A 24,485-nucleotide genomic window follows, 5' to 3' on the forward strand; every position below is an offset into this window, starting at 1 on the left:
GATTAAGAGGTGTTACATTACATAGATGTGATTATTTATGGAAATTATGTGGAAAATGTCTCAGATGGAAACTCATAGTCACGATACACCTGTAGGCTCCATCAAATTCATATGAGGTTCATATCTCGGTGTGGGACGTTGGGTGGAGGTTAACAAGTTATTGACTGTCACAAAGCGGTCACAGAACTTCATGAAGGATTGCTTTGCTTCACATTCTATGTTGTATAAGTTTAATGTTGCTGTTACAGCAGTGGGTGTACAACCACTGTGTCAACTGAATAGATTTGACTTGGGGTTACTCCTAGAGGAGTTATCCTGGTCAAGAGCTCGGTGAGCAAAATACATGCAATCTAAGAAATGGTATGAGGTCAGGTCGGGGTCAGTACGGAGATTATGATTGACAGAGAAGGATCAAATCCGAAAAACAGGCAGAAGTCGGTACATGGGGAGACAAACGTATATCAGCACATCTTAGCAGGAAACTAGAGTACTAGGAACATATTTCTCATGATCTGTCCCATGGGGAAAGGTGCTTTAAGTATCCCAAGGTTGTCATCTTTTGGCTGGACAAGATTATGGTGTGCCTGAACTGGAAGGGGCACACTTGCACATCCTATGGGCAGAGCGAGAGAAGCTGAGCTGGAAACAAGCTGCAACCTGTGTGAAGGTACAGAGCCACCCCAGTGGCCGTGCCTACCAAGAGGGATAGAAGAGTGGGAGGTGGCTCCATGCTGCTGGAACCAGACCAGGTAGCAGAGCAGCAGCATTAAATGTGGGCTGCCTCTCTAATGGTTACAAATGGGCCTTCGATACATTAACACTCTGGCCCAAAAAAAAATAAGGGCCGAATGAAGCATGGTCTCTAATCATAGAACCCTAGGTTTCTGTCACTCTTTTGACCTAAGTAGGTATTCGCAAAGAAGGCAGAGAATATAATGAAAAGATGGAAGACGCAACAACTTTGCAATTGGAGCAATGAATTCTTGGCATGTTGCTGTTATCTAAGAGCTCTCCAAGGCAAAGTGCCACTGGAGACGATGACCACAGGTTGATAAGTGCTGTATGAGATTTCAGGACAGGATAGGGGGATGTCATGCAGCAAAGGAGCTATTAAGACAAATGTGTGTGGGGGGGCTCTAGGGATATTGAGGAGAGTCTGACCACTTGCTACCATCAGTAGTTAACATTTTTGAAGGCTTGTACCATTTTTGAATTACGCCTACATTGATTGATTCTAACAGGAACCTCGTAAAACATCAGTTTGCACTTTTTGAAAGTCCTCCGGGCACTAGCCACTGATGACGAACCCTCTATCTCTCTCCATCAGATTGGCTACAATTGGATTTCAGCACCTTGGACAGGGTCAAAGCTTGATTCATTGCAACCAGTTATTAATTATACAAGTGTAAAACCATTTTTAATACAAATTCATCTACAATAGATAAACGAACCTCTAGCTCCACAGTGCATCGTTTATCACCCCCTACAGTCATCATGGCGGTTGCGTCTTTGTCAGGGGAGTGAACACTTTTGTCAGGCATAGTTTCTGGATAACGCATGGAATTCATGAGGCTTCCGTCGTTTTATGTTTGAAATCAGTATAGAAAAACTTAATGCCCCGTGCACTGTCCAATACAATCCTTACAGGCATTCAAATGTGGAGCATGTGTCGGCATGCATAATCTAATAGGGATATTTCAACCTTTGGCCTCAATGTTCTTAAAACACTTGATTATTCTTCATTAGCTAAGGTCATCATTTCATGCCTTCAAGTAGTGGTCAGTCTCTATCTTGCTGGCAATGTATACAACCCACCCTTTGGCAGAGAACACGTTATTTGTCTCCCGAGGCATCACTATGGAGGTGTGGTTTATTGTATCTGGTCTAAGCAAAGTATTTGGGGCTCCTTTCACCCAGACATAAGTCTAATCTAAGAGTAGGAAATTAATGACTCCTTGGAATTTTTTTTTAGAAGAATTCTTTATACATTTCTTGCAGTATTGATTATGATATGAGAGAGGACAGGATCCAGGAAGAGGAGGATATAAAGAGCGGAATGGCTCATTAGACCTTATACACTGGGCCACTATAGTCAAGACCACAAGTCTGGATCTGAAAACCAACACAGGAACAGGATGACCTGTGGCCATAAGATGTTCTACTTCATTATGTGAAAAGTGGTGCTCTTCTCTCAACTAACAGGACTACCATGATTCATTGTGTAGACCATAGATAAACTAGCACACCAGAAGATCCTCCAGTGGGCCCTGCTACCAGCTAATGCACTCCTACAAGAAATAAGCCAATGAATTCTACAGGAGTCAATCCCTCCTGAAGCTGACATGGGAGCAGATCAAGATAAATGTTTTGGTCTATGTGGTCTGTGTATGCAGTGGAACCAGATGGGTGTGTAACACAGTCAAAGGGAATATGCATAAGCCCAAGATAAGTCCTCAGAAAAATATACTCAGTACTCAAGTCTGACATTGCTCCAAGGGATATTGGGATACAGTGGGAGCCGGTGGGAACTGGGACTTCTACAAAGCTACAGTGGCGGAAATAATTATTTGACCCCTCACTGATTTTGTAAGTTTGTCCAATGACAAAGAAATGAAAAGTCTCAGAACAGTATCATTTCAATGGTAGGTTTATTGTAACAGTGGCAGATAGCACATCAAAAGGAAAATCGAAAAAATAACTTTAAATAAAAGATAGCAACTGATTTGCATTTCATTGAGTGAAATAAGTATTTGAACCCCTACCAACCATTAAGAGTTCTGGCTCCCACAGAGTGGTTAGACACTTCTACTCAATTAGTCACCCTCATTAAGCACACCTGTCTTAACTAGTCACCTGTATAAAAGACACCTGTCCACAGAATCAATCAATCAAGCAGACTCCAAACTCTCCAACATGGGAAAGACCAAAGAGCTGTCCAAGGATGTCAGAGACAAAATTGTAGACCTGCACAAGGCTGGAATGGGCTACAAAACCATTAGCAAGAAGCTGGGAGAGAAGGTGACAACTGTTGGTGCGATTGTTCAAAAATGGAAGGAGCACAAAATGACCATCAATCGACCTCGCTCTGGGGCTCCACGCAAGATCTCACCTCGTGGGGTGTCAATGGTTCTGAGAAAGGTGAAAAAGCATCCTAGAACTACACGGGAGGAGTTAGTTAATGACCTCAAATTAGCAGGGACCACAGTCACCAAGAAAACCATTGGAAACACATTACACCGCAATGGATTAAAATCCTGCAGGGCTCGCAAGGTCCCCCTGCTCAGGAAGGCACATGTGCAGGCCCGTCTGAAGTTTGCCAATGAACACCTGAATGATTCAGAGAGTGACTGGGAGAAGGTGCTGTGGTCTGATGAGACCAAAATAGAGCTCTTTGGCATTAACTCAACTCGCTGTGTTTGGAGGAAGAAAAATGCTGCCTATGACCCCCAAAACACCGTCCCCACCGTCAAGCATGGGGGTGGAAACATTTTGCTTTGGGGGTGTTTTTCTGCTAAGGGCACAGGACAACTTATTCGCATAAACGGGAAAATGGACGGAGCCATGTATCGTGAAATCCTGAGCGACAACCTCCTTCCCTCTGCCAGGAAACTGAAAATGGGTCGTGGATGGGTGTTCCAGCACGACAATGACCCAAAACATACAGCAAAGGCAACAAAGGAGTGGCTCAAGAAGAAGCACATTAAGGTCATGGAGTGGCCTAGTCAGTCTCCGGACCTTAATCCAATCGAAAACCTATGGAGGGAGCTCAAGCTCAGAGTTGCACAGAGACAGCCTCGAAACCTTAGGGATTTAGAGATGATCTGCAAAGAGGAGTGGACCAACATTCCTCCTAAAATGTGCGCAAACTTGGTCATCAATTACAAGAAACGTTTGACCTCTGTGCTTGCAAACAAGGGTTTTTCCACCAAGTATTAAGTCTTTTTTTGTTAGAGGGTTCAAATACTTATTTCACTCAATGAAATGCAAATCAGTTGCTATCTTTTATTTAAAGTTATTTTTTCGATTTTCCTTTTGATGTGCTATCTGCCACTGTTACAATAAACCTACCATTGAAATGATACTGTTCTGAGACTTTTCATTTCTTTGTCATTGGACAAACTTACAAAATCAGTGAGGGGTCAAATAATTATTTCCGCCACTGTATATACTCTACAGTCCGTAATAACATCTTTCACTCTGCTCGCCCTGAGGAGACAACATCCACAATAGCCGTCTTGCACACCACTCTCGATATGTTATTTATAGAGAGTTATAGCTCAACGGCCTGGTCTGCTTCAGCTTAAAAACACTTTCCTTTTTTTAAATTACAGATTTTCATAAAAAGCACATTTTGATGGGCAGTAAAAGGTAAAAAAAAAAAAAAAGAATTCAAATCAAATGCAGGGTGAAGTTTTGCTTTATATTTGGGTGAAAAATATCATATCTGTTCTACAAATGGTAACGATTAGAGCAGAGGGAAGTTTTGGGCTAATTATAGGGAAACTTAACCCCTTCGATGGAATGGAAAGGAGATGAACGGGGTGTACGACTTCAAAAGAACATAATACACTATGACTGGATGGTAACGATGGAAGAGGTAAGACGGGGCTGAAGAATCTCCTTGTACAGATGCAGGTTGCGTCAATACCACAACGTGTTGTATGTAGATGTCAATTTCCATTTTCTTAGCATACAAAGCAGTATTGAAGGACAGATTTAGCGATGCTACATCTGAAGTTTTTCTGCAGGTTGGCTGAAAATTCCATGTTTACTTATTACTTGCAATGACAGATCTCCAGGAAAAAAAAGATCAAGATTGATTTCAGCAGTTCAGAAGTTCATACAACTGCTGCTATCAGTCTGAGTTTAACAATCTCATTGGGTTGGCATTTGGTACGTGTGAAGCTATTGCCTCGTAGCTCAAGAAGATGTTTTACGTCACCGTTTTTGTTCCTGTTTGAAGGAGAAGGTTTACAAATCATAAAAATGTAAAAATAAAAGATGTCAAGTTACCATATTTTGGTTTAGGGGCTGACAGAAGCTAAAGCTCTAGAGTAGATGGTCCATGACTGCTCCACCTGCCCTGAAGATAATCCTCATTGTCTGCTTAGAAAATGTTTTGTGGATTGAGTTTCAAGGCTGAATCATCACACACAAGCCTGAGGTCACTATGTTGTATCCAAGTTTTGGTTGAGGGGAAAAGGATCACCATTTCTGAAAATGGTCAAAAGATGTTCTTCATGACTTGGGACTTTAGTTCATTTGAGGGAAAATGATATGTCATAGTGACATATCAAAGGTTTTGATCGGTGGGCATTGAGAACAAGGAGAAAAAAAGCTCACACGGAGAGAGCGCCCTTTATGAGTGCTTTCTACTCAGTTTACCAATTGTTAGCAGTCTCTCCACTGATCAAAACCCTTTGTATGTAACTATTACGTATCAACATTTATTTTATTTTTTTTAAGTACAAGTGCACTTCAAAAGGGTTTTACAAGAATTTTTTTTTTAACCTTGGCCAGTGCAAGGGGTTGTATCAAATAAAGGAAAACCCTTACGTTTTATAAGTCTGTCTGCTCCAGCAGTGTGCTTTGGTCCCACAGCAATGATGTCATGTCCATCGTTCAAGTAACCTCTACTGCCAGTCAGTGGCCTCAGTGGTCACTTGCCGTTCATGCACACATGACTGCTGATTCCACCATTGGAGCAGCAGGACCTATAAAAAGTGATTGAGGGGTTATTACTTTGTTTTACAAAGTGCCAAGTTTAAAAAAATAATAATCTTGGAAACCCACATTTAATGTGCCCAATATGTGGAGGTAGTCCATGCAAATGAAAAACATATTTAATGAACAGAGTAGCTAGTTGAGCTGAAGAAGGTAGACTGGACAAAGGGGCGAAATAACCTGTCTTAGAAATATGATCTAACATTACCCAAATGACTGTACATCCAGAGGTTTACAGTAGGTTTCCGATGAAATCCATCCTGATATGTTGCCACAGAGCTTCAGGAATCAGGAGAGAAAGGAGAAGCATCTGTCTGGGATTTATTCTGGGCGCAAGCCGTACAAGAAGCAACTTAATCTTGGACTTCCTGGAAGAGAGTAGACCACCAATAATATTGGAAAATAAGACTAAGGGCCCTATTACATGGACAGATTATTGTTAATGAGCGTTTGTATAAGTGTGATACTGCCGATTTCCCGAGGATAACATGTTAAAAAATCCTGGATTGCCTGTGGTAGATTGCGCCGTGTAATACAGTAGGCGCTCTGCTGCCGACAAACATTAAGACAGTACAGGGACGAGCGATGCATTAGCGATCACTCGTCCTTATACTGAGGAGGAGATTGCTGCATCCGGAGTGGAAACCACTATGCCTATGGAGATGGTGTTTAAATATTGCAGGAGTTGTTCTTGGTGACTGCACTAATTACTCAGCTCTTAGAAAACTTTAGGCAGTCCTATCTATGACCTCACCAACTGTTACAATGTAAGTCTGCTGTGTCCACTTAACAGATTTGACATGGAGCTACTCCTAAGTGCCTCCTCAGGTCTTCATCCTTTAACTCCTCTACATGGATCTGGACTCTGCTCCAGGGGAACCACCAGGCTGCTACCTCTTGGGGTAGTTTCCTTTTAGGCAATGGCTGAACAACGGGGGTTAAGAGACACTGGTGCAGTACATCGAGGGATCAGGCAAAAACCATAGTCAGGATTAAGGTGAGGTCAGGGCAGACAGAGTTTGTGCAATTCAAAGTCAATCCAGTGGTCAGGGCAGGGAGTTTAGGGTCAGAACAGAGATCAGGTATTGTTCAGGTAAGGCAACAAAGGGCAGATGTCGGTACATGGGAGAATGGACAAGATTTGTAGCGCATTTTTCCAGGAAACTAGAGAACTAGAACCAATTGCTCAAGCATCTTCTCACAGTGAGCTTTACAGACAGAAAAAAGATAACTTCAAAAAGTAGGCCACAGCGTGCATGGAGAACTGTTGCTCCAGTGGCTAGGTCCACTGTACAGGAGTAGATGGATGCCTATGAGTCTGAACCACCAGAAACCCAGAGCAGGGGATTGGGTGAGCAATGCATCAGTAGTACCCACTGGGAGGAGCAGAGAAGTGGTCAGGGTGGACCACTACCATAACATGCTGATCCAGAGGAATGTTGTAATTCCTATGAGGTGGTCACCAATTGATACCCATCTGTAGATAGCTGTTTCAGAGTTTTTGCCCCTCTTCAGTACAGAGTAGGATTATACTTGGTTGAGTTAGATGCCTTTGATGCAGCTCTTTGGTTCTCCTTGCTAATATGCGATGGGAACATTGCTGCCCTACTTTAGCTGGATCACCACAACGAAAACTAGTACCTTCTAAGAGCTTCCTCGCCCAGCCAATCAGGACCAGTCTGGACTACTGAGGAGCTATGAAACAGTTCTGTTTACATATGCATGTCTCTTGTAAAGCTCATGACTATAGTCACATTTAACGTTGACTTTAATCGAAGGGCTTCCGTGTACATCCGGGTCTGTGCGGCCATGCCACAATAGGACATGTCCTATCTTTAGCAATATTTTGTAGATCACTGACACATTGAAGTCGGGGCCCGTGTTTTTCCGTACACAAAATGGACATGGCCATCCCACGGTTGGTCGTGTGAATGCAGCCTAATTCTGTTGTAGAAGATGAGAGAATCACTGAAAATTTTGTATGAGTAATGAAATGTAACCCTTTTCCATGAGGTAGCCATATGCCCACTAGACTTTTATACTGTATAGGCATTTATTCCACCTTATAACCATTAGACTTCTACAAAGATGTGCATTTCACCATGGATGTACACACCACTTTAAACCCATCTGACTTCTCCATGGACGTATGTGCCACCATGTACAGTACCCAGCAGACCTCTCTATAAAAAAAAATATGCCACTTTATATCCATTATACTTCTCCATGAAAGTGCAGATTACAATGAACCAATTAGACTTCTCCTTGAATGTGCATGCCACCATATACCCATTAGACATCTTCATGAATGTACATACCACAATAAACCCATTGCAATTTTCCATGGTCATACAGGAACATGCCACCATATACTCATTAGACTTCTCAATGGGTGTACTTGCCACCATAGTCCCATTAGGCTTCTCCATGGATGTTCATATTACAATAAACCAATTAGATTTTCCATGGACGTACATGCCACCATATGTCCATTAGATATCTCCATGACTACGCATGCCATTCTAAACTTATTACACTTCTCCATGGATTTTCGTGTCACCATACACCCAATAGACCTCTCCATGGACATGCACGTCACCATGCACCCATTAGACTTCTCTATGGACAGAAATGTCACTATATACCCATTAGACTTCTCCATAGACATGCATGCCACAATAAGCCCATTAGACTTTTCCATGGACGTACATGCCACCATATGTCCATTAGATATCTCCATGAATATGCATGCCATTCTAAACATATCACACTTCTCCATGCATTTTCGTGTCACCATACAATGTACACCCAATAGACCTCTCCATGGACATGCACATCACCATGCACCCATTAGACTTCTCTATGGACAGAAATGTCACCAACCTTTCTTGAGTTAACCTTGAGTTATATAATTTCATTTGTGTTTGAGTTCATATGGCTTTCTTCTGACTCTCAACCTGTAACACTTCACGTCTTATTGCCTCCTGTTGGCTTAGTGTAAATACAAGGTATGTCCTCCCTCGGTAGGATTGAGAATTTTATTATAATGTCATGTCAATGAAGATTGGAGGCACTTATTTAGTGCAGGTGATGGTTCCTCATGATTGGTATAGATATGAAGACTTCATACATCCTCTGATCATGGTGACCTTGTATACTGGAGTCTAACACTACACATGAAAGGTTCCTTTAAATCCCTGAGCATGGAGATTGTAGCATCCAGTGATCCTGATATTTGCTGGTAATGAGTCCATGCTGTGAATCTGCTGTAAATCATACAATCCTCTTCACTCTTGTGTGAGTGTTTTTGATTTATGCTCTTTGATGCCGGGCCAGGATGAGCTGCGATACGCTAGGATCTGTAATTATGAGGAGAAAGTGGCTTGTACTTTGTGTATCATCAGTTGTCAGCCATGTGGCACACATGCAGACCGCCAAGAGTAAAAGATGGAGTTGAGGGAGCCTCGAGAGGGTCAAGATGACTTGGTGTTCATAAATAGTGTTGATCGCGAATATTCTAATCGCTAATTTTTAACACGAAAATCGGCACTTCGAGAATTTGCGAAGATCTAGAATATAGTGCTATATATTCGTAATCGCGAATATTCTAGATTTTGTTTTCATCAGTAACCTCGCTGCTTCTTGCTTGTGGGCCAATAAGAAGGATGCAATATCTTTGTCGGAGCAACCAATAGGAATGTTGCCTACCCCTTACTATATAGGAAACTCCCCAGCAGCCATTTTCTACTGTTTTTTGCAGTTCTAAGAGAGACCGAGAGCAGTGACATTTCTGAGCTCTGTGCTTTCATCTGGATCCTATTCCTTATCCAATTACATTAGATAGTTAGTTAGCTCATATATATATAATACAGATAGTGAGTGTAGGTTAGATAGTGATATAGTGTAGCTGATAGGTTCCAGTGCAAGGTGTTAGGTAGTGTGATAGGAATTACTGTTTCTCTGCTGTCCATACATACCTGCTACAGACACAGTGCTGTGATGTCACAACAATACTTAGTGCACCAATCAGTAATATCTACTCAGACCTGATAACATGAGAAGTTGGATGTATTGCTCTAAATAATATGCACATCATTGGTGCCGATTTGCGCAATCGCGAATATATTGGAGCACTCTATCTGCATATAAAGCTATTGTTCTGCCATGCATGAGAAATGTAATCAAAAACAGTGCTGTAATGTAAAATTACTTAGTGTTCAGGAGTTCTTCCTCACAGTCATGAAAGTTGCTGCCAACCATTTTCTCCAGTCTCAGGAAACTTCTAGCAGCTTGAAAAATGCAGCAAAAGTGACCCACGCCTGTATTGCGTGTGCAATACGCGCGCATATTACATTGCTAATTTTCACAATCAAGAAAATAATGACTGGAGATCAAGAATTCTAGAATTTCCGAATTTATGGCGAACATTAGGCCAAAAATGTGCGAAATATCGTGAAAACAAATATTGCCTACTATTCATAAATCAACAAATCCCAGAATGCTTTGCTATCCTTTGACGATGACCATACACATTGAGAGGACCAATAGATTCTAACCATTCTTGAGATGCTTCTTTTTTTTATAGTCCTCGTGATTTCCTGGGGCTATTGATTGTTTCTTTCTCATCACATACAGTTTGGTCCATATATATTTGGACACTGACACAAATTTTGTTTTTTTTACCTGTTTACTAAAACATATTCAAGTTATAGTTATATAATGGACTCGGACATAAAGTCCAGACTTTTAGCTTTCATTTGAGAGTATCAACATTAAAATTGGATGAAGGACTTAGGAGTTTCAGCTCCTTTATATGTGTCACCCTGTTTTTAAAGGGACCAAAAGTAATTGGACAATTGACTTCAAGGCTGTTTCATAGGCAGGTGTGGGCAATTCCTTCATTATTTCATTCTCAATTAAGCACATAAAAGACCTGGAGTTGATTTGAGGTGCGGTGCTTGCATTTTGAAGATTTTGCTGAGAAGTAAACATGCGGTCAAAGGAGCTCTCCATGCAGGTGAAACAAGCCATCCTTCATCTGCGAAAACAGAAAAACCCATCCGAGAAATTGCTACACTATTAGGAGCGGCAAAATCTACAGTTTGGTACATCCTGAGAAAGAAAGTACTGGATACCTCAACAATGCAAAAAGACCTGGACGCCCACGGAAGTCAACAGTGATGGATGATCGCAGAATAATTACTATGGTGAAGAGAAGCCCCTTCGCAACATCCAACCAAGTGAACAACACTCTCCAGGATATATAGATGTATCAATATCCAAATCTACCATAAAGAGAAGACTACATGAAAGTAATACAGAGGGTCCACTGCACGGTGCAAGCCACTCATAAGCCTCAAGAATAAGAAGGCTAGATTGGACTTTGCTAAAAAAAAAAACATCTTAAAAAACCAGCACACTTCTGGAAGAACATTCTGTGGACAGATGAAACCAAGAAATCTAAATCTACCAGAATGATGGAAAGAAAAAAGTATGGCGAAGGCACGGTACAGCTCATGATCCAAAGAATACCACATCACCTGTGAAACATGGCGGAGGCAGTGTGATGCTTGGGCATGCATGGCTGCCAGTGGCCCCGGGGCCCTAGTGTTTATTGATGATGTGACACAGAACAGAAGCAGCCGTATGAATTCAGAGGTTTTGAGAGACATACTGTGCGCTCAAATGCAGCCAAAATGATTGGTCGGCGTTTCATATTACAGATGGGACAAAGACCCAAAACATGAAGCCAAAGTAACCCAGGAGTTTGTTAAAGCAAAGAAGTGGAATATTCTTGAATGGCCGAGTCACCGGACCTGAACCCAATAGAGCATTTCACTTGTTAAAAACTAAACTTCAGACAGAAAGGCCACAAACAAACCGCAACTGAAAACCGCGCCAGTAAAGGCCGGGCCGAGCATTAAAGAGGAGGAAACACGGCGTCTGGTGATGTCCATGAGTTCAAGACTTCAGGCAGTCATTGCCAACAAAGGGTTTTCAGCCAAGTATTAGAAATTAAAATTTTATTTACAAAAATTACTTTTGAGCCCCTGACATGAAGGAATTGAGTTTAAAAAATGCTTCAGTTCCTCACATTTTTATGCAATCATTTTGTTCAACTGACTGAATTAAAGCTGAAAGTCTGAACTTCAACTGAATCTGAATTGTTTTCCTAAAAATCCATTGTGGTAATGTACAGGACAAAAATTAGAAACATGATGTCTCTCTCCAAATATATATGGACCTAACTGTAAGTACAAGAAGGACTTCTTGCCTTCGGTCAATGGTCAGCACCTGGTCTAGTGAAGAGTTTTGAAAGTGTATTGATCCCTTCATTAGATAACATTTTTTACCATTAATTTCTTGCCAAAATCTTACTGTAGATCTAACCTACCTTAGTGATGGGTTCCACTTAAAAGCTGGTGGAGGCAGTGTGGTGCTCTGGGCAACCTTAGTCCCTGGCATCATGTGGATGTGACCGTACCAACTATTCAGGACAAGTCAGAGCGGTTTTGGTTGCCCAAGGGGGGCCTGCACAATGTGAGATTTTTAATGTTATGGCTGACCAGAGTCATATCTTCATAATAGTTAGCTATCCTCTTCCAGGCATTGTCAGAGTTTGTATTGCTGGTTTCCATCGACACTGACACCTCCCAGGGATGAAGTTCATCACAATGAATACACTTTCACTATAAGTTCATGAGCTTCAGAAGAAATACTCTGCTCCTTTCTGGTGGCTGTCTGAACTCACATGCCTGACAAGAAGGAATGAAGAGGCTTCTGGTTCCTTCTCTGGTATGTGAGGACACAGGGACACCAGCTCCTCGCCGCTCATCGCATTGTAGCCTTCTCCGCTACATCTTCCTGTATTGACAGGAGATTATTTCAACACTTACCGGCTCCTGAGAGTGTATGGAATGTTATTTACCTCAGAGTGGGCAGAAATCTATTTCCTCTGGCTGAGTTACCGACATAAAGGGCCCCCCGCTCTCCAAGATGGCACCGTCTCCACTTTCCACTCCAAAGCACATGGAGAGTGAAACGCTGGAAAACAGACAAGTGGACTCCCAGGGGGACCTATTTGATAATGTAGGGGAAAATGTGGACATATGACAACTTGTCATCGACAGTGCAAACGGCGCTGAATAGGCTGCAGGAGGAGGTTGAGCTACATGAGCATAGGCTATCAGAAGTGGAACAGCATGTGGCGTGCATGGAAGAAGATTCTGCTGTAGTCACAACCAACCTTCATGATCTATTCCAGTTGGCTAACCGGCTAAATGATCGGGTCGATGACTTGGAGAATAGGTCTCGCCGAAGCGACTTGAGATTGGTAGGAATATCTAAATCGGTGCCGCCGAAAGATCTCCGACACTTGTTTGAATATGAATTGCCCCAGGCCCTGGGTCTATTGGATAGGAGGAAAGTGGAGAGAGCACACCGTGTGGGGCCCCCGAGAGAACTCCCTACAACGGCCTCTACAAATATAAGCAGGATGGATCATTTTGGCAGTTAGACCCGAGAGAAGCAGAGGCCTATTTACTGCTCCCAGAAGGAAGGGAAAGTGAGGAAGGGGCCACTGAACCACAGACAACCTCTACTGATATTGCAAGAAAATTTAGACTAGAATCTTCAGAATCACAGGTGCATATCCATGAAGCAAACATAATTACAAAAAACAAAATGGCTGCACACCGTTATATATACAAACAATATAGCTAAGAAATGGGGGTCCTTCTAGATAAAAGTGGTACAATCCCGACTATAAATGAGTAATGGAAGCTATTTGCGCACATACGTGTAGGGCCCATCTACCAGGCGTCTAGGTGGCTTCCGCAGATGGGTCCCTATCACTAAATATACTGCCTCACTTTGGACTTACTTAAGCCTACAATATTCAGGGCAGTGTAGAGACCAGCTACAAACATTCTCTGCTCAGAAGTCCCAGGTAGATGGGCGTGTTCAGTCTAAAAGATGTGCTACCCTCAATATATTGCATATATATTAGCTTTATTGTTTGTATATATAACGGTGTGCAGCCATTTTGTTTTTTGAAACCTCTACTGATATGTCATCTAGGCATAGGGAATGGGGCCGTATTCCTTTGGGATCGACATCTAAGTCTCAGAGATTGCCTGAAACACAACGCACTCTCAATGGGAAACACCTCAAGACTGCCAGAGGAAAGTGATATCAAGCTTTAGCCTGAGGCGCAATTGGAGGAAAATATCCATGGGGTTCTAGTAAACTAAGACTTTGCATTGGAAGGTCACAGGGACACTTTTCTAGGTTTCGGTTAAGTAAAATGTGTTGCTTTACTACTGATGCGGCAAGGTTCTGCTGCGAATACCAGAAAAAAGGAAGTCATGTCTGGAGATATGTCTAAGTTGCTGTTTTTTTTCATGTTTTTTTGTTTTTTACGTTTTGGTTACCTCATGTTTTGGGGTGTCACTGTGGCATGTCATGGGTACTGAGTAGCAGGGGATTTGCTGCACTGGGAAGTAACACCTTGCCAATAGACGTTTCTTGTATAGAGCCTTGCTTAGCGCAAATGCTTGGTTGGGACATGGATCTTCCTGCAGAGGTAGACTATGAGAATTATCTCTTGGAACGTTAAGGGGTTGCACTCCCCGAACAAGTGCATGAAAGTCTTGCGACACCTTGAAAGGTCGAAGGCAGATATCGCCCTCCTGCAGGAGACCCATCTTCCAAGGAAGACTATCATAGAATGAAGAAGATGTTGAATCAGTATACGGTTCAGCAGCAGTAGAACGAAAGGTGGGGGTACTGATACTCATAGGACGACACCTCTCTCATGTTGTAGATTCAGTGGAAGCAGACAAAGAAGGGAGGATGTTGCAGATACATATTTCGGGGCCTTTTGGGGATTTTAGTTTATATAATATACACTCACCTAACGAATTATTAGGAACACCATACTAATACGGTGTTGGACCCCCTTTTGCCTTCAGAACTGCCTTAATTCTACGTGGCATTGATTCAACAAGGTGCTGATAGCATTCTTTAGAAATGTTGGCCCATATTGATAGGATAGCATCTTGCAGTTGATGGAGATTTGAGTGATGCACATCCAGGGCACAAAGCTCCCGTTCCACCACATCCCAAAGATGCTCTATTGGGCTGAGATCTGGTGACTGTGGGGGCCATTTTAGTACAGTGAACTCATTGTCATGTTAAAGAAACCAATTTGAAATGATTCGAGCTTTGTGACATGGTGCATTATCCTGCTGGAAGTAGCCATCAGAGGATGGATACATGTTCTCATTCTGTTTACGCCAAATTCGGACTCTACCATTTGAATGTCTCAACAGAAATTGAGACTCATCAGACCAGGCAACATTTTTCCAGTCTTCAACAGTCCAATTTTGGTGAGCTCATGCAAATTGTAGGCTCTTTTTCCTATTTGTAGTGGAGATGAGTGGTACCAGGTGGGGTCTTCTGCTGTTGTAGCCCATCCGCCTCAAGGTTGTGCGTGTTGTGGCTTCACAAATGCTTTGCTGCAGACCTCGGTTGTAACGAGTGGTTATTTCAGTCAACGTTGCTCTTCTATCAGCTTGAATCAGTCGGCCCATTCTCCTCTGACCTCTAGCATCCACAAGGCATTTTTGCCCACAGGACTGCCGCATACTGGATGTTTTTCCCTTTTCACACCATTCTTTGTAAACCCTAGAAATGGTTGTGCGTGAAAATCCCAGTAACTGAGCAGATTGTGAAATACTCAGACCGGCCCGTCTGGCACCAACAACCATGCCACGCTCAAAATTGCTTAAATCACCTTTCTTTCCCATTCTGACATTCAGTTTGGAGTTCAGGAGATTGTCTTGACCAGGACCACCCCCCTAAATGCATTGAAGCAACTGCCATGTGATTGGTTGACTAGATAATTGCATTAATGAGAAATAGAACAGGTGTTCCTAATAATTCTTTAGGTGAGTGTATGTAGAGCCCTCACATAAGTAAGACCACACACACCAAGCCTTATTATAAAGGATATGAGGGAGCTCATCTGTGGACAACAGATAGAAGATTAAGGCATACCATAAGACATGATGGAGGGTAAAGGCAGCAGGCACGGGACAGGCTAGGAACCTCTTATATTACCTATCTGGGAAAAAAAATAGGGAATACCTTGGAGTCGATATATAGAGTAAATTATGCTCCATTGATTGCTAAGATTCTGAGAGAACTGAAACAGTGGCAGGACCTCCCACCATCATTAATCGGTCGCAACCATCTACTTAAAATGTTGTCCATGTCCAAATTGTTATACTCCCTACAGACCATTCCTTTACTGTTAAAGCATACAGATGTCAATAGGTTAACAACAGCTTTTACGGTGTTCCTTTGGCATGGACGACGGCCCAGAATCAAATTGCATAAGCTCATGGCTTCAAAAGAGCATTGTGGTATAGCCTTTCCAGACATTAGAGGGTACAACTTGGCGTGCATGGCTAGACATGTAGCAGATTGCATTAATGGGGCCAGTTATTACTCGGCTTGGTCCTTGGAAAGAGGTTCCTGTGCTCCCTGGTCCTTAGTGGCGCTCTTACATGCTAGGTTGCAGTGCATTCCTGTGTGGATCAAACAGTCCATACTTATAAAAGATACTATAACAACATGGAGAATACTGAGGAGACGGTACTGGTTATCTTATAGGATAGCTAAACATCTTTCGTTATGGAATAATCCGGAGTTCATGCATGGACATACAAATAGCCTTTTTGGAAATCTAAAGGGATCACACAAGTAAGACACCTGCTTCACGACTCAGAACCCAGATGGCTCTATGGTGAGGAGCTGATAGCTAAATTTGCTTTATGTCCCTTCCAGACTATCCAACTTGCCCAGCTTAAAGCAGCTATTACATCGAACCTAGTAGTAGTGCACAAAGAAGTGAACCAAAACCCCCTAGATCGAATTCTGGAACTGGGAGGGGGTAAAGTGTCAGTCTCTTCTGCTTATTATAGAACGCAAAATGAAAGAACCCAAGGGCAAAGGCAGTGGGAATTCAAAAACTGGTCTGAACAGCTAGGAGATGGGAATATAGATCAGAAAATACAAAAAGGATGGATGCGGGTGAGAAGTCATATTCTAAATGAAGCTTGGAGAGATACTCAATTACGAATTACACACAGAGCCATCTTCGGTTTTAATATACCCCCACATTCAGATAGACCTGACCGTATAACAAACTGTCCTAAATGTGGCAAGAGTTATGCAGACCTTTATCATGGGCTCTGGACATGTCTGAAGAGCAAGCAGCTCTGGGAGGGAGTGACGAGGGTGGTCAGAGAGATATGGGGGCAGAGAGTAGAATTAACCCCCCAACTCTTTCTATTTCATTTTGAGGAGGGGGGGGGGGGCTTCGGGGAGGTCTCTTCCGCGTTTGTTCCACTCGATTTGTATGTTGACCAAAAGATGTTGACGACTACAACACTAAGGCCGTGAACAAGGTCCGTGTTGGACCGAAACGTTGGCCAGTAATGTACCATGCGGATGTATCTAAATAATGAAATGATCTAAATGATGAAATTAAATAAATAAATAAGAAATTACTAAAAAATCTCTAGCGAGTGCCGTGGTCTCTACTACTATTGCTGCTAACGGAGATGCCTACAATATCCACTATTGTGGAACAACTGAAAAAATTGTTACATATTGAGCGCTCAGATACAATGCGATCCAAAGATAGACGTAGAAAGAGGCTTTTTCAGAAATGGAGAAGCTTTAGTTACATATATGTCAGATTCAGAAATACAACATATAATGCAGCCTTTCTCTTTGACAGAGTGCTATTTGGTGGAGCAGATGAGGGAGAGACTAGGTAGGTGCTCCTACAGGATATTGATATCAGACATGGGCAGAGACCGACTTGAACAGGATGCCCCTCAGTGGGTAATTGGATGAGCGCTGGCATAAGTATTTAGGGAGGGGGGTGGAATGAACTTGCAATTAATGTCTTTTCTTTTGCTTTTTTCACTTTATTGTTAAGCTGACATTGGACTTTATTGGTGCTCTATTGATGTGCTGAAGTGTACCCCATTTATATGTGACATTGTTTCGAGGTCTGCAGACCTCTTTTGTAAGTGACACTGTTTTGGGGTCTGCGTACCCCAGTTGTAAGTGATTTTGTTTCGGGTTCTGTATGTCCAATTTCTAAGTGATCATGTTTTAGGGTCTGCTTCCCTGATGTTGTTATGTAACAATCAATAATAAAATTAAAAGAAATTAAAAAGACAAAAATAAAAGAAGGAAGAAGGAATGAAGAGAAATTAGTTGACTTCACCTGATTGTGGAAAGTCCCTACAACCTTATTACATTTCAAATTGAGGTGAAAACAAACCCTTGTGACCTTTATTAACAGTTCTGAAGAAATAATATGAAAGTGAAGGGCAGAAAGGTAAATGTTTGGTGCAGAAACCATCAATGTGTGTCCATTGGGGGTCTGATCCCTCTAAAATTCACAGAATGAACGGAACATTGTACTCTTCGAAGCACTGCTTCTAATCAAAGTGGCTTGTGTGTAGATGCAGTGTGTGCCTGGTGAAGGTATCTCAGCTGCTTTACCAGGTTCGAACACACGTATAGAGGAGCCATTGTGTCTACTTTTTCACTCGTTCATCGAGTAATTGGCGACACAGACAGATTATTGCTAAAGAGCGTTCGTACAAATGCTAGTTAGCGATAATTTGCTTGAACATTGAGTAGAGTAAAGGGCCCTTTCCTCTTACTTGTCGAGGTCTGTTTCCATGTCATGTTCTCTTTAAAACGGTTGCTGAGTTTAGAGAACCCATGTCTATACACCCTGTCTGAGTTAATAGAGGGGGTCCTCTATCCAGGATTCTCATCTCTTGACCACAGTGGAGAACGGTTAAAAAAATGGTCTCTCGCTCTCTCTACCCATTGACCAGGCATTGTGTAATGCATAATTTCTTCAGTGGTGGTGCTACAGAAAAATTTAATATTTACTGCCAGGTTCCTTCAAAGATCACAGAGATGCCACAAAATAGATGAGCATGCATGTTACCACTCCATTCAACTGTATGAGACTGTCGAAGGGAAGTCGGTTCCACTACTTGACTGTCTCAGAAGTCCCATAGAGGCGCATGGAAAAGCAAAGCTCGGACCCGAACAGAGGCTTATCAACTGTCCTGTGGATAGGTCATAAACACTTATGGTGGGACAACCCCTTTTAGGGGGGGACTGGAAACTTAAAGTGGCCCTGGAAAAAAAAACTCTAAATGGCCCCATGTTGTAGGTGGATCCAGATTGACAGAAGCTGGGGCAACAAAAGTAGGCGAGGGCCAGCAGTATCTTAGTGCAGCACAAAATACTGCCCCAGCAGAACCACATACCACAGTGCAAATTACTGATGCAAATTACTGATGCCAACCCCACAGTATTCAACTGTATCACTGTCCTGTGGATGGTGATACAGCTGAATTCAGGAGGAACCTGTGGATGTTGGCCAGGGGCATAAGTACTTTATTCTCCTAGTGTTAATGCTGAGAGCATCATATCATTATGTACCCAGCCACAAGGACAGCTCAGGCAGACCCTGGGCACCGGCCCACTGGGAAATTTCCGTGTAAGGTCTATGGCCGGTGCACCGGTTATGCCCCCTTTATCAGTAGCTGTTTTACCCAGTGTACTATTTAATAGATTTTTTTTTTTCTTGGCATGAGTGCATAACCTTAATTTAATGACTCTGAAAGATTATATAAGGAGGTTCTGTAGCCCCCGGATTATTCATCTGTTTTATACCAATTACATCCAAATTGGGGTGAGTCATTTTTGTTTGTTAGGGAAATTGCAAGAAAAACGTCTCAAAGTAAAAAAAAAAAAAAAGCCCTTGAAAAATTTGTTTCTAACAAATCAACTTTTTTAATGACGCATTTATTGCTAAGTGGGTCCGAAAGCAGAAAAATATCATATTTTCCCTCATACCACCCTTAAATCACCCCATTTTAGAAACTACACCCCTCAAGCTATTCAAAACAGATTTTACAAACTTTGTTAACCCTCTAGGTGCCCCACAACAATTAAAGGAAAATGGGAATGAAATTTCAAAATTTCCCTTCTTTTTAGCAGATTTTAAATTTTAATCTATTTTTTTTCTGCCACACATCAAGGGTTAACAGCCAAACAAAACTCAAAATCTATTACCTTGAATCTTGAGTTTACAGAAACACCCCATGTGTGCTCAAAAACGGATGTATGGGCGCACGGCAGGCTTCAGAGTGGAAGGAGCACCATATGGCGTTAGGAGAGCGGATTTAGCTGGAATGGTTATTGGGAGCTATGCCGCATATGAGGACACCCTGAGGTGGCCCTACAGTGGAAACCCCCAAAAAGTCATCAAACTACACCCCTCAAGGAATATTTCAAGGTGTGTAATGAGCACCCATTAGGCGTTTCACAGAATTAGGAAACACTTGGCTATGAAAAGGAAAATAAAAAATTTTTCCAGAAAAAGTTGCTTTACACCCACATTTTTTGCTTTCACAAGGGGTAACAGGACAATATGCACCCCACATTTTGTTCCCCATTTCCCCCCAAATATGGCAACACCCCATGTGTGCTCAAAAAATGATGTATGGGCTCTAGAGTCAAATAGCAAAATATGGATTTTGCTGACCTGAATTGGCAGACATTGATTTTAGATGACATGTCACATTTAAAAGATTCCTGGGGTCCCCAGAAATAAAATACCCCAACAAGTGACCCCATTTCGGAAAGAGCAGCCCCGTACAAATATTTTAAGTGGTGGAAAGGGTACTTTTCAGCAAACAGGTAACTCACAGAAGGCAGAAACACCTGTAAAAGCATTTCAAAGCACACATTTGTAAAAATGAAAAATTACTAGTAGACCCCAATTTTTCACTTTCACAAGGGGTTAAAGGAGAAAATGCACCCCAGTATATGTTCCCCATTTCTCCCCATTCAGGAAACACCCCATATGTGCTTGTAGCCTGCTGTATGGGCGCACAGCAGGCAAACAGCTAAATGTGAATTTGGCCGGCCTGACATGGATTTTAGATGCCATGTCGCATTTGAAAAATTCCTGAGGTCCCCAGAAATAGAAACAAAAAACAAACGAGTGACCCCTTTTTGGAAAGAACACCCCCGTACGAACATTTTAAGGGGTGGAAAGGGCACTTTTGACCTAATGGTTCTCTCACAGATTATTTTTTTTTGTGATAGTTGGAAAGTGGATATGCAAGTGAGGTGGACTAAATCAGAGATATAAAGTGGAAATATTACAGGGAGCATAATGGATGAAATTAAATTAATACTCCATGGATGTGTGGTAGATTTTAAAACACTCCTTCATGCACAGGCCAGGTTTTTCAGGGCAGGTTTCGCAGTGGTAAATGGTGTCTTTCCTAATACCCCTTTTGGAACACACTCTGCCTCATTTTTGGGTCCTTCCCTTCCTTGCTGTCTGGGGGACTTCAGCTGGGAAATGTTGTCCTAGTACAACACGGGCACTGTGACTTACAGAAGTACTGGGGCCCTCTTCTGCTTGGTTTGGAAGAATTCCGGCCTTGATCACTACTTCTTAAAAATGGAGAAATGTTCCTGTGTGTCCGCTAGACTTATATAGCACGTACGCATTGCACATTGCCGTCTGTACAATGTGTACGGCCAGCTTTTTGTACCATACTTTTGTTTTTCGTGTGGCACTGTAGGGCTTCAGAAGTTGATCTGAAAGATCCACCCGTCCCATGTGCCTGTTGTAGTCCAGAATGCAGTCTGGTTTGGGGACAGTGGTTGTGGTACCTCGAACAGCGGCAGGGGAGCTGGTGTTACTGTGAATGGTGGTCAGTACAAGGACGTCCCTCTTGTCCTTGTACTTAACCACCAGCATGTTCTCATGGAGGAGAGCCCTACTTTCACCCTTTCTCAGTGGTTATCCTACCAGGGATCTAGGGAGGCCTCTGTGCTGGGCATATGAATTTGTTTGGGCAACGTTAAAATTTACTAAATCGGCACTGAAAAAGATTTTGAAAAAATTAATTTCTGTGAAGCCCGTGCAGTCAATTTGGATTCCAGAGTTTCCCACAAACTCTGGAATTTTGAGCTGATAATCATCGTGGGGTGGGGTCCATATGGGGTCACTCTGGGGGGCCTGTCTCCACTGCTACCCTGGGGCGCCTTCTAGATGGTCCCTCATCAGTGGAGGATGATGATGATGAGGGGGTAGAGCTGTAGAGGAAAGTGGCAACCTCTTCTCCCTCACTCAGTATCGGAGGCAATGATGGCGTGTGCCTCTTCAGCTGAGTATAGTCGTTGGGATGGACGGCCATTTTCATTTTATTGGGGTGTGACGTGTGAAATGTGGAGACCTTTTCTTAGTGTGAGGCGTGTGTATGTAGTGTTTTCACACATGAAGGGGCTTGTAATAAATTTGAAATTAAATTTAGAAGAAAAGTTGTAAAAAAAAAAAAGTCTTTCTTACACAAAAAAAAGTTTTTTCTGCACAAAAAAAAAGTCACCAAAAAATCGAAAAAATTAATATGAGCGTCACTGCCAAATGTTCATACCCGCAGCGTGGACTCTTCTTATATCCTGTCTCATAAACAGCAATACGGGTGCTCAGATTTTTTTTTTATTTTCTGCACAAAAAAGTCTTCTGCGCAAAAAAATGTATTTTCTGCAAAAAAATAAAAATACTTGCAGTGCAAACTGAGCAGATGCAATCAGTAATGGACACTACTGATCGGTGCTCAGTGTTTGCAAAATGGACGCACGCAGATGGTGCCTTCATGCAAAAACCTAAACTGACACTAACTGAAACCTATATACAGTTGTGTTCAAAATAATAGCTGTGTGTTTAAACAAGTGAATAAAGCTCAAAATCCTTCTAATAGCTTTTATTTCCACACACAAAAATACATTGGGAACACTACACATTATATTCCAAATCAAAACATGAAGAAAAATATATCAAATTTGTGTTGTTCCTTTAAAAAAATTTACGAAAAGTGAATATTAGATTTTTTTTTTTTTTTTATTAATTATCTTTATTAATTGGTATATCAAACAAGTTACAATGCAAGAAAAAATACAAAAAATAATTGTTTTTTTTCCCTAATTCCCTACACCCTCCCCCTCCCCCTACCTGTAGTGCGTCAAAAAAAAAAAAAAAATTATGAATGTGAATATTAGATTTTTAAAAAACATAGCAGTGTTTGTATTCTTCTTTACAAACTCAAACCTTCACTATATAAACTGAGAAATGTTTGAAGATTTTCTTTCCTCTGAATCCCGTCACTAATATCTAGTTGTATAACTGCTGTTTCAGAGAACTGCTGGACGTCTGTGCTGCTCGGAGTCACCACCTTCTGGCCCCTGTGAACAGGTATTCCAGCCCAGGATGATTGGACTACATTCCACAGTCAGGGCCGGCGCCACCAGTAAGGCAAACTAGGCAGTCGCCTAGGGCGCCATTTAGCAGGGGGCGCCTGTTGCGGTTTAAAACAAAAAAAAAAAACGTTGGTTATAATATAAGTTTGGGCGGCGCCCCTCATGCTGCGCTGCACGCTTTGAATTGCCGCTCTAAAGAATCTCCGGCCGCCGGCTCAGCCTCAGTGCTGACTGCTGTCTCTGTCTGTGGACTGTGTCTGCTCTGTCATGTGCTGTTGTTGTCTCATCTGACATGTCAGAGCTCGGAGGAGAATCGGGGCAGAAGCTGAGCCGCTGCCTTCTGCCTCAGTGAAGCCGTGGGGGTGGGGCGGGGGCGCACCGGCGCAGCAGACCAGAGAGGCAGTCTGACTGAGACTGTCTGTCACACTGACAGTGACAATGACAGTCTGAGTCTGACACCGCTGTGCTGTCTGTGTCTGTCTCTCTGGTGGTCTGACTGAGTGACTAACTGCGTCTGCTGTGCTAGCTTACCTGGCTGGCTGCTGAGGGTGGAGCGGAGGCGGAGCTCTGCCGCCCTCCCTGAATGATCTTGATCTGCATTGAACCCCCTGACCCCTCCCACCCTTGAGCACGTCACATGACGCAGAGAGAGGGGTGGAGCAAAGGAGGAAGAGAAGGCCGCACACCGAGCAGCCAGCCAGCGGCCACCGTCCACCAGTCCCACCACCAGCAATTTGCCTCCCCCAACCCCCAGTGCGGCATCAGCGGCAGTGCCTAAATTGCCTTCTCATTCTGGGACAGAACAGAAGTGGGCTCCAGACCATCCTACCTGGATTGGAGTGCAGGACAGGTGCAGCTGCTTTCTTCTTCCCCAGGACGGACCCCAGGGCGACATTGGTGAATGGTGTACTTACTACCGTGTGTTTGTCTCCAGGACCAGTCCCCAGAGCCAGACCAAGAGCCAGACTGCAGCCAGAGACCAGATCATCTTATTGTCCTGGTGGTAAGTAGTCAGTAGACAATACAATATGTTTATTATTTACTGTATTTTTTGCCTTATAAGACGCACTTTTTTCCCCCCAAAAGTGGGGGGAAAATGGCCGTGTGTCTTATAAAGCGGATTGCGGATACTTCGCTGGCCGCTATGCTGCACAGCGCGGCCAGCGAAGTATCAGTGTGGAGGGAGGAGGCAGGGACACTCATGGCGGGGCCCGGTGCAGTGACTCTACTCTAATACACCAGGCCCCGCAGCTGTTAAGTACATTCAATCCGAATGGGTCCGCAATTACTGTACTGTACTTACTGTAGTACCTTATGTATAGCATTAAGATGGCGCTGACCGGCAGCTCCTTCGGTCATGCGCCGCCTGC

The 24,485-nt window shown here is 42.8% G+C and overlaps 1 protein-coding gene across 1 annotated transcript in view; it reads left to right on the forward strand.

Moving 5' to 3' along the window:
• Positions 1–2,114, forward strand: part of EXOC6B (exocyst complex component 6B) — a 177,035-nt gene extending 174,921 nt beyond the window's left edge. Inside the window, exon 23 of the mRNA XM_040419348.1 lies at positions 1,999–2,114. Within this exon, the coding sequence (XP_040275282.1) occupies positions 1,999–2,068 (70 nt within the window). The 3' untranslated portion in view covers positions 2,069–2,114. The remainder of the gene's footprint in view (positions 1–1,998) is intronic.
• The last annotated feature ends 22,371 nt before the right edge of the window (positions 2,115–24,485 follow it).

The sequence above is a fragment of the Bufo bufo genome, chromosome 2 (genome assembly GCF_905171765.1).
Source record: "Bufo bufo chromosome 2, aBufBuf1.1, whole genome shotgun sequence".
NCBI classification, from domain to species: domain Eukaryota; kingdom Metazoa; phylum Chordata; class Amphibia; order Anura; family Bufonidae; genus Bufo; species Bufo bufo.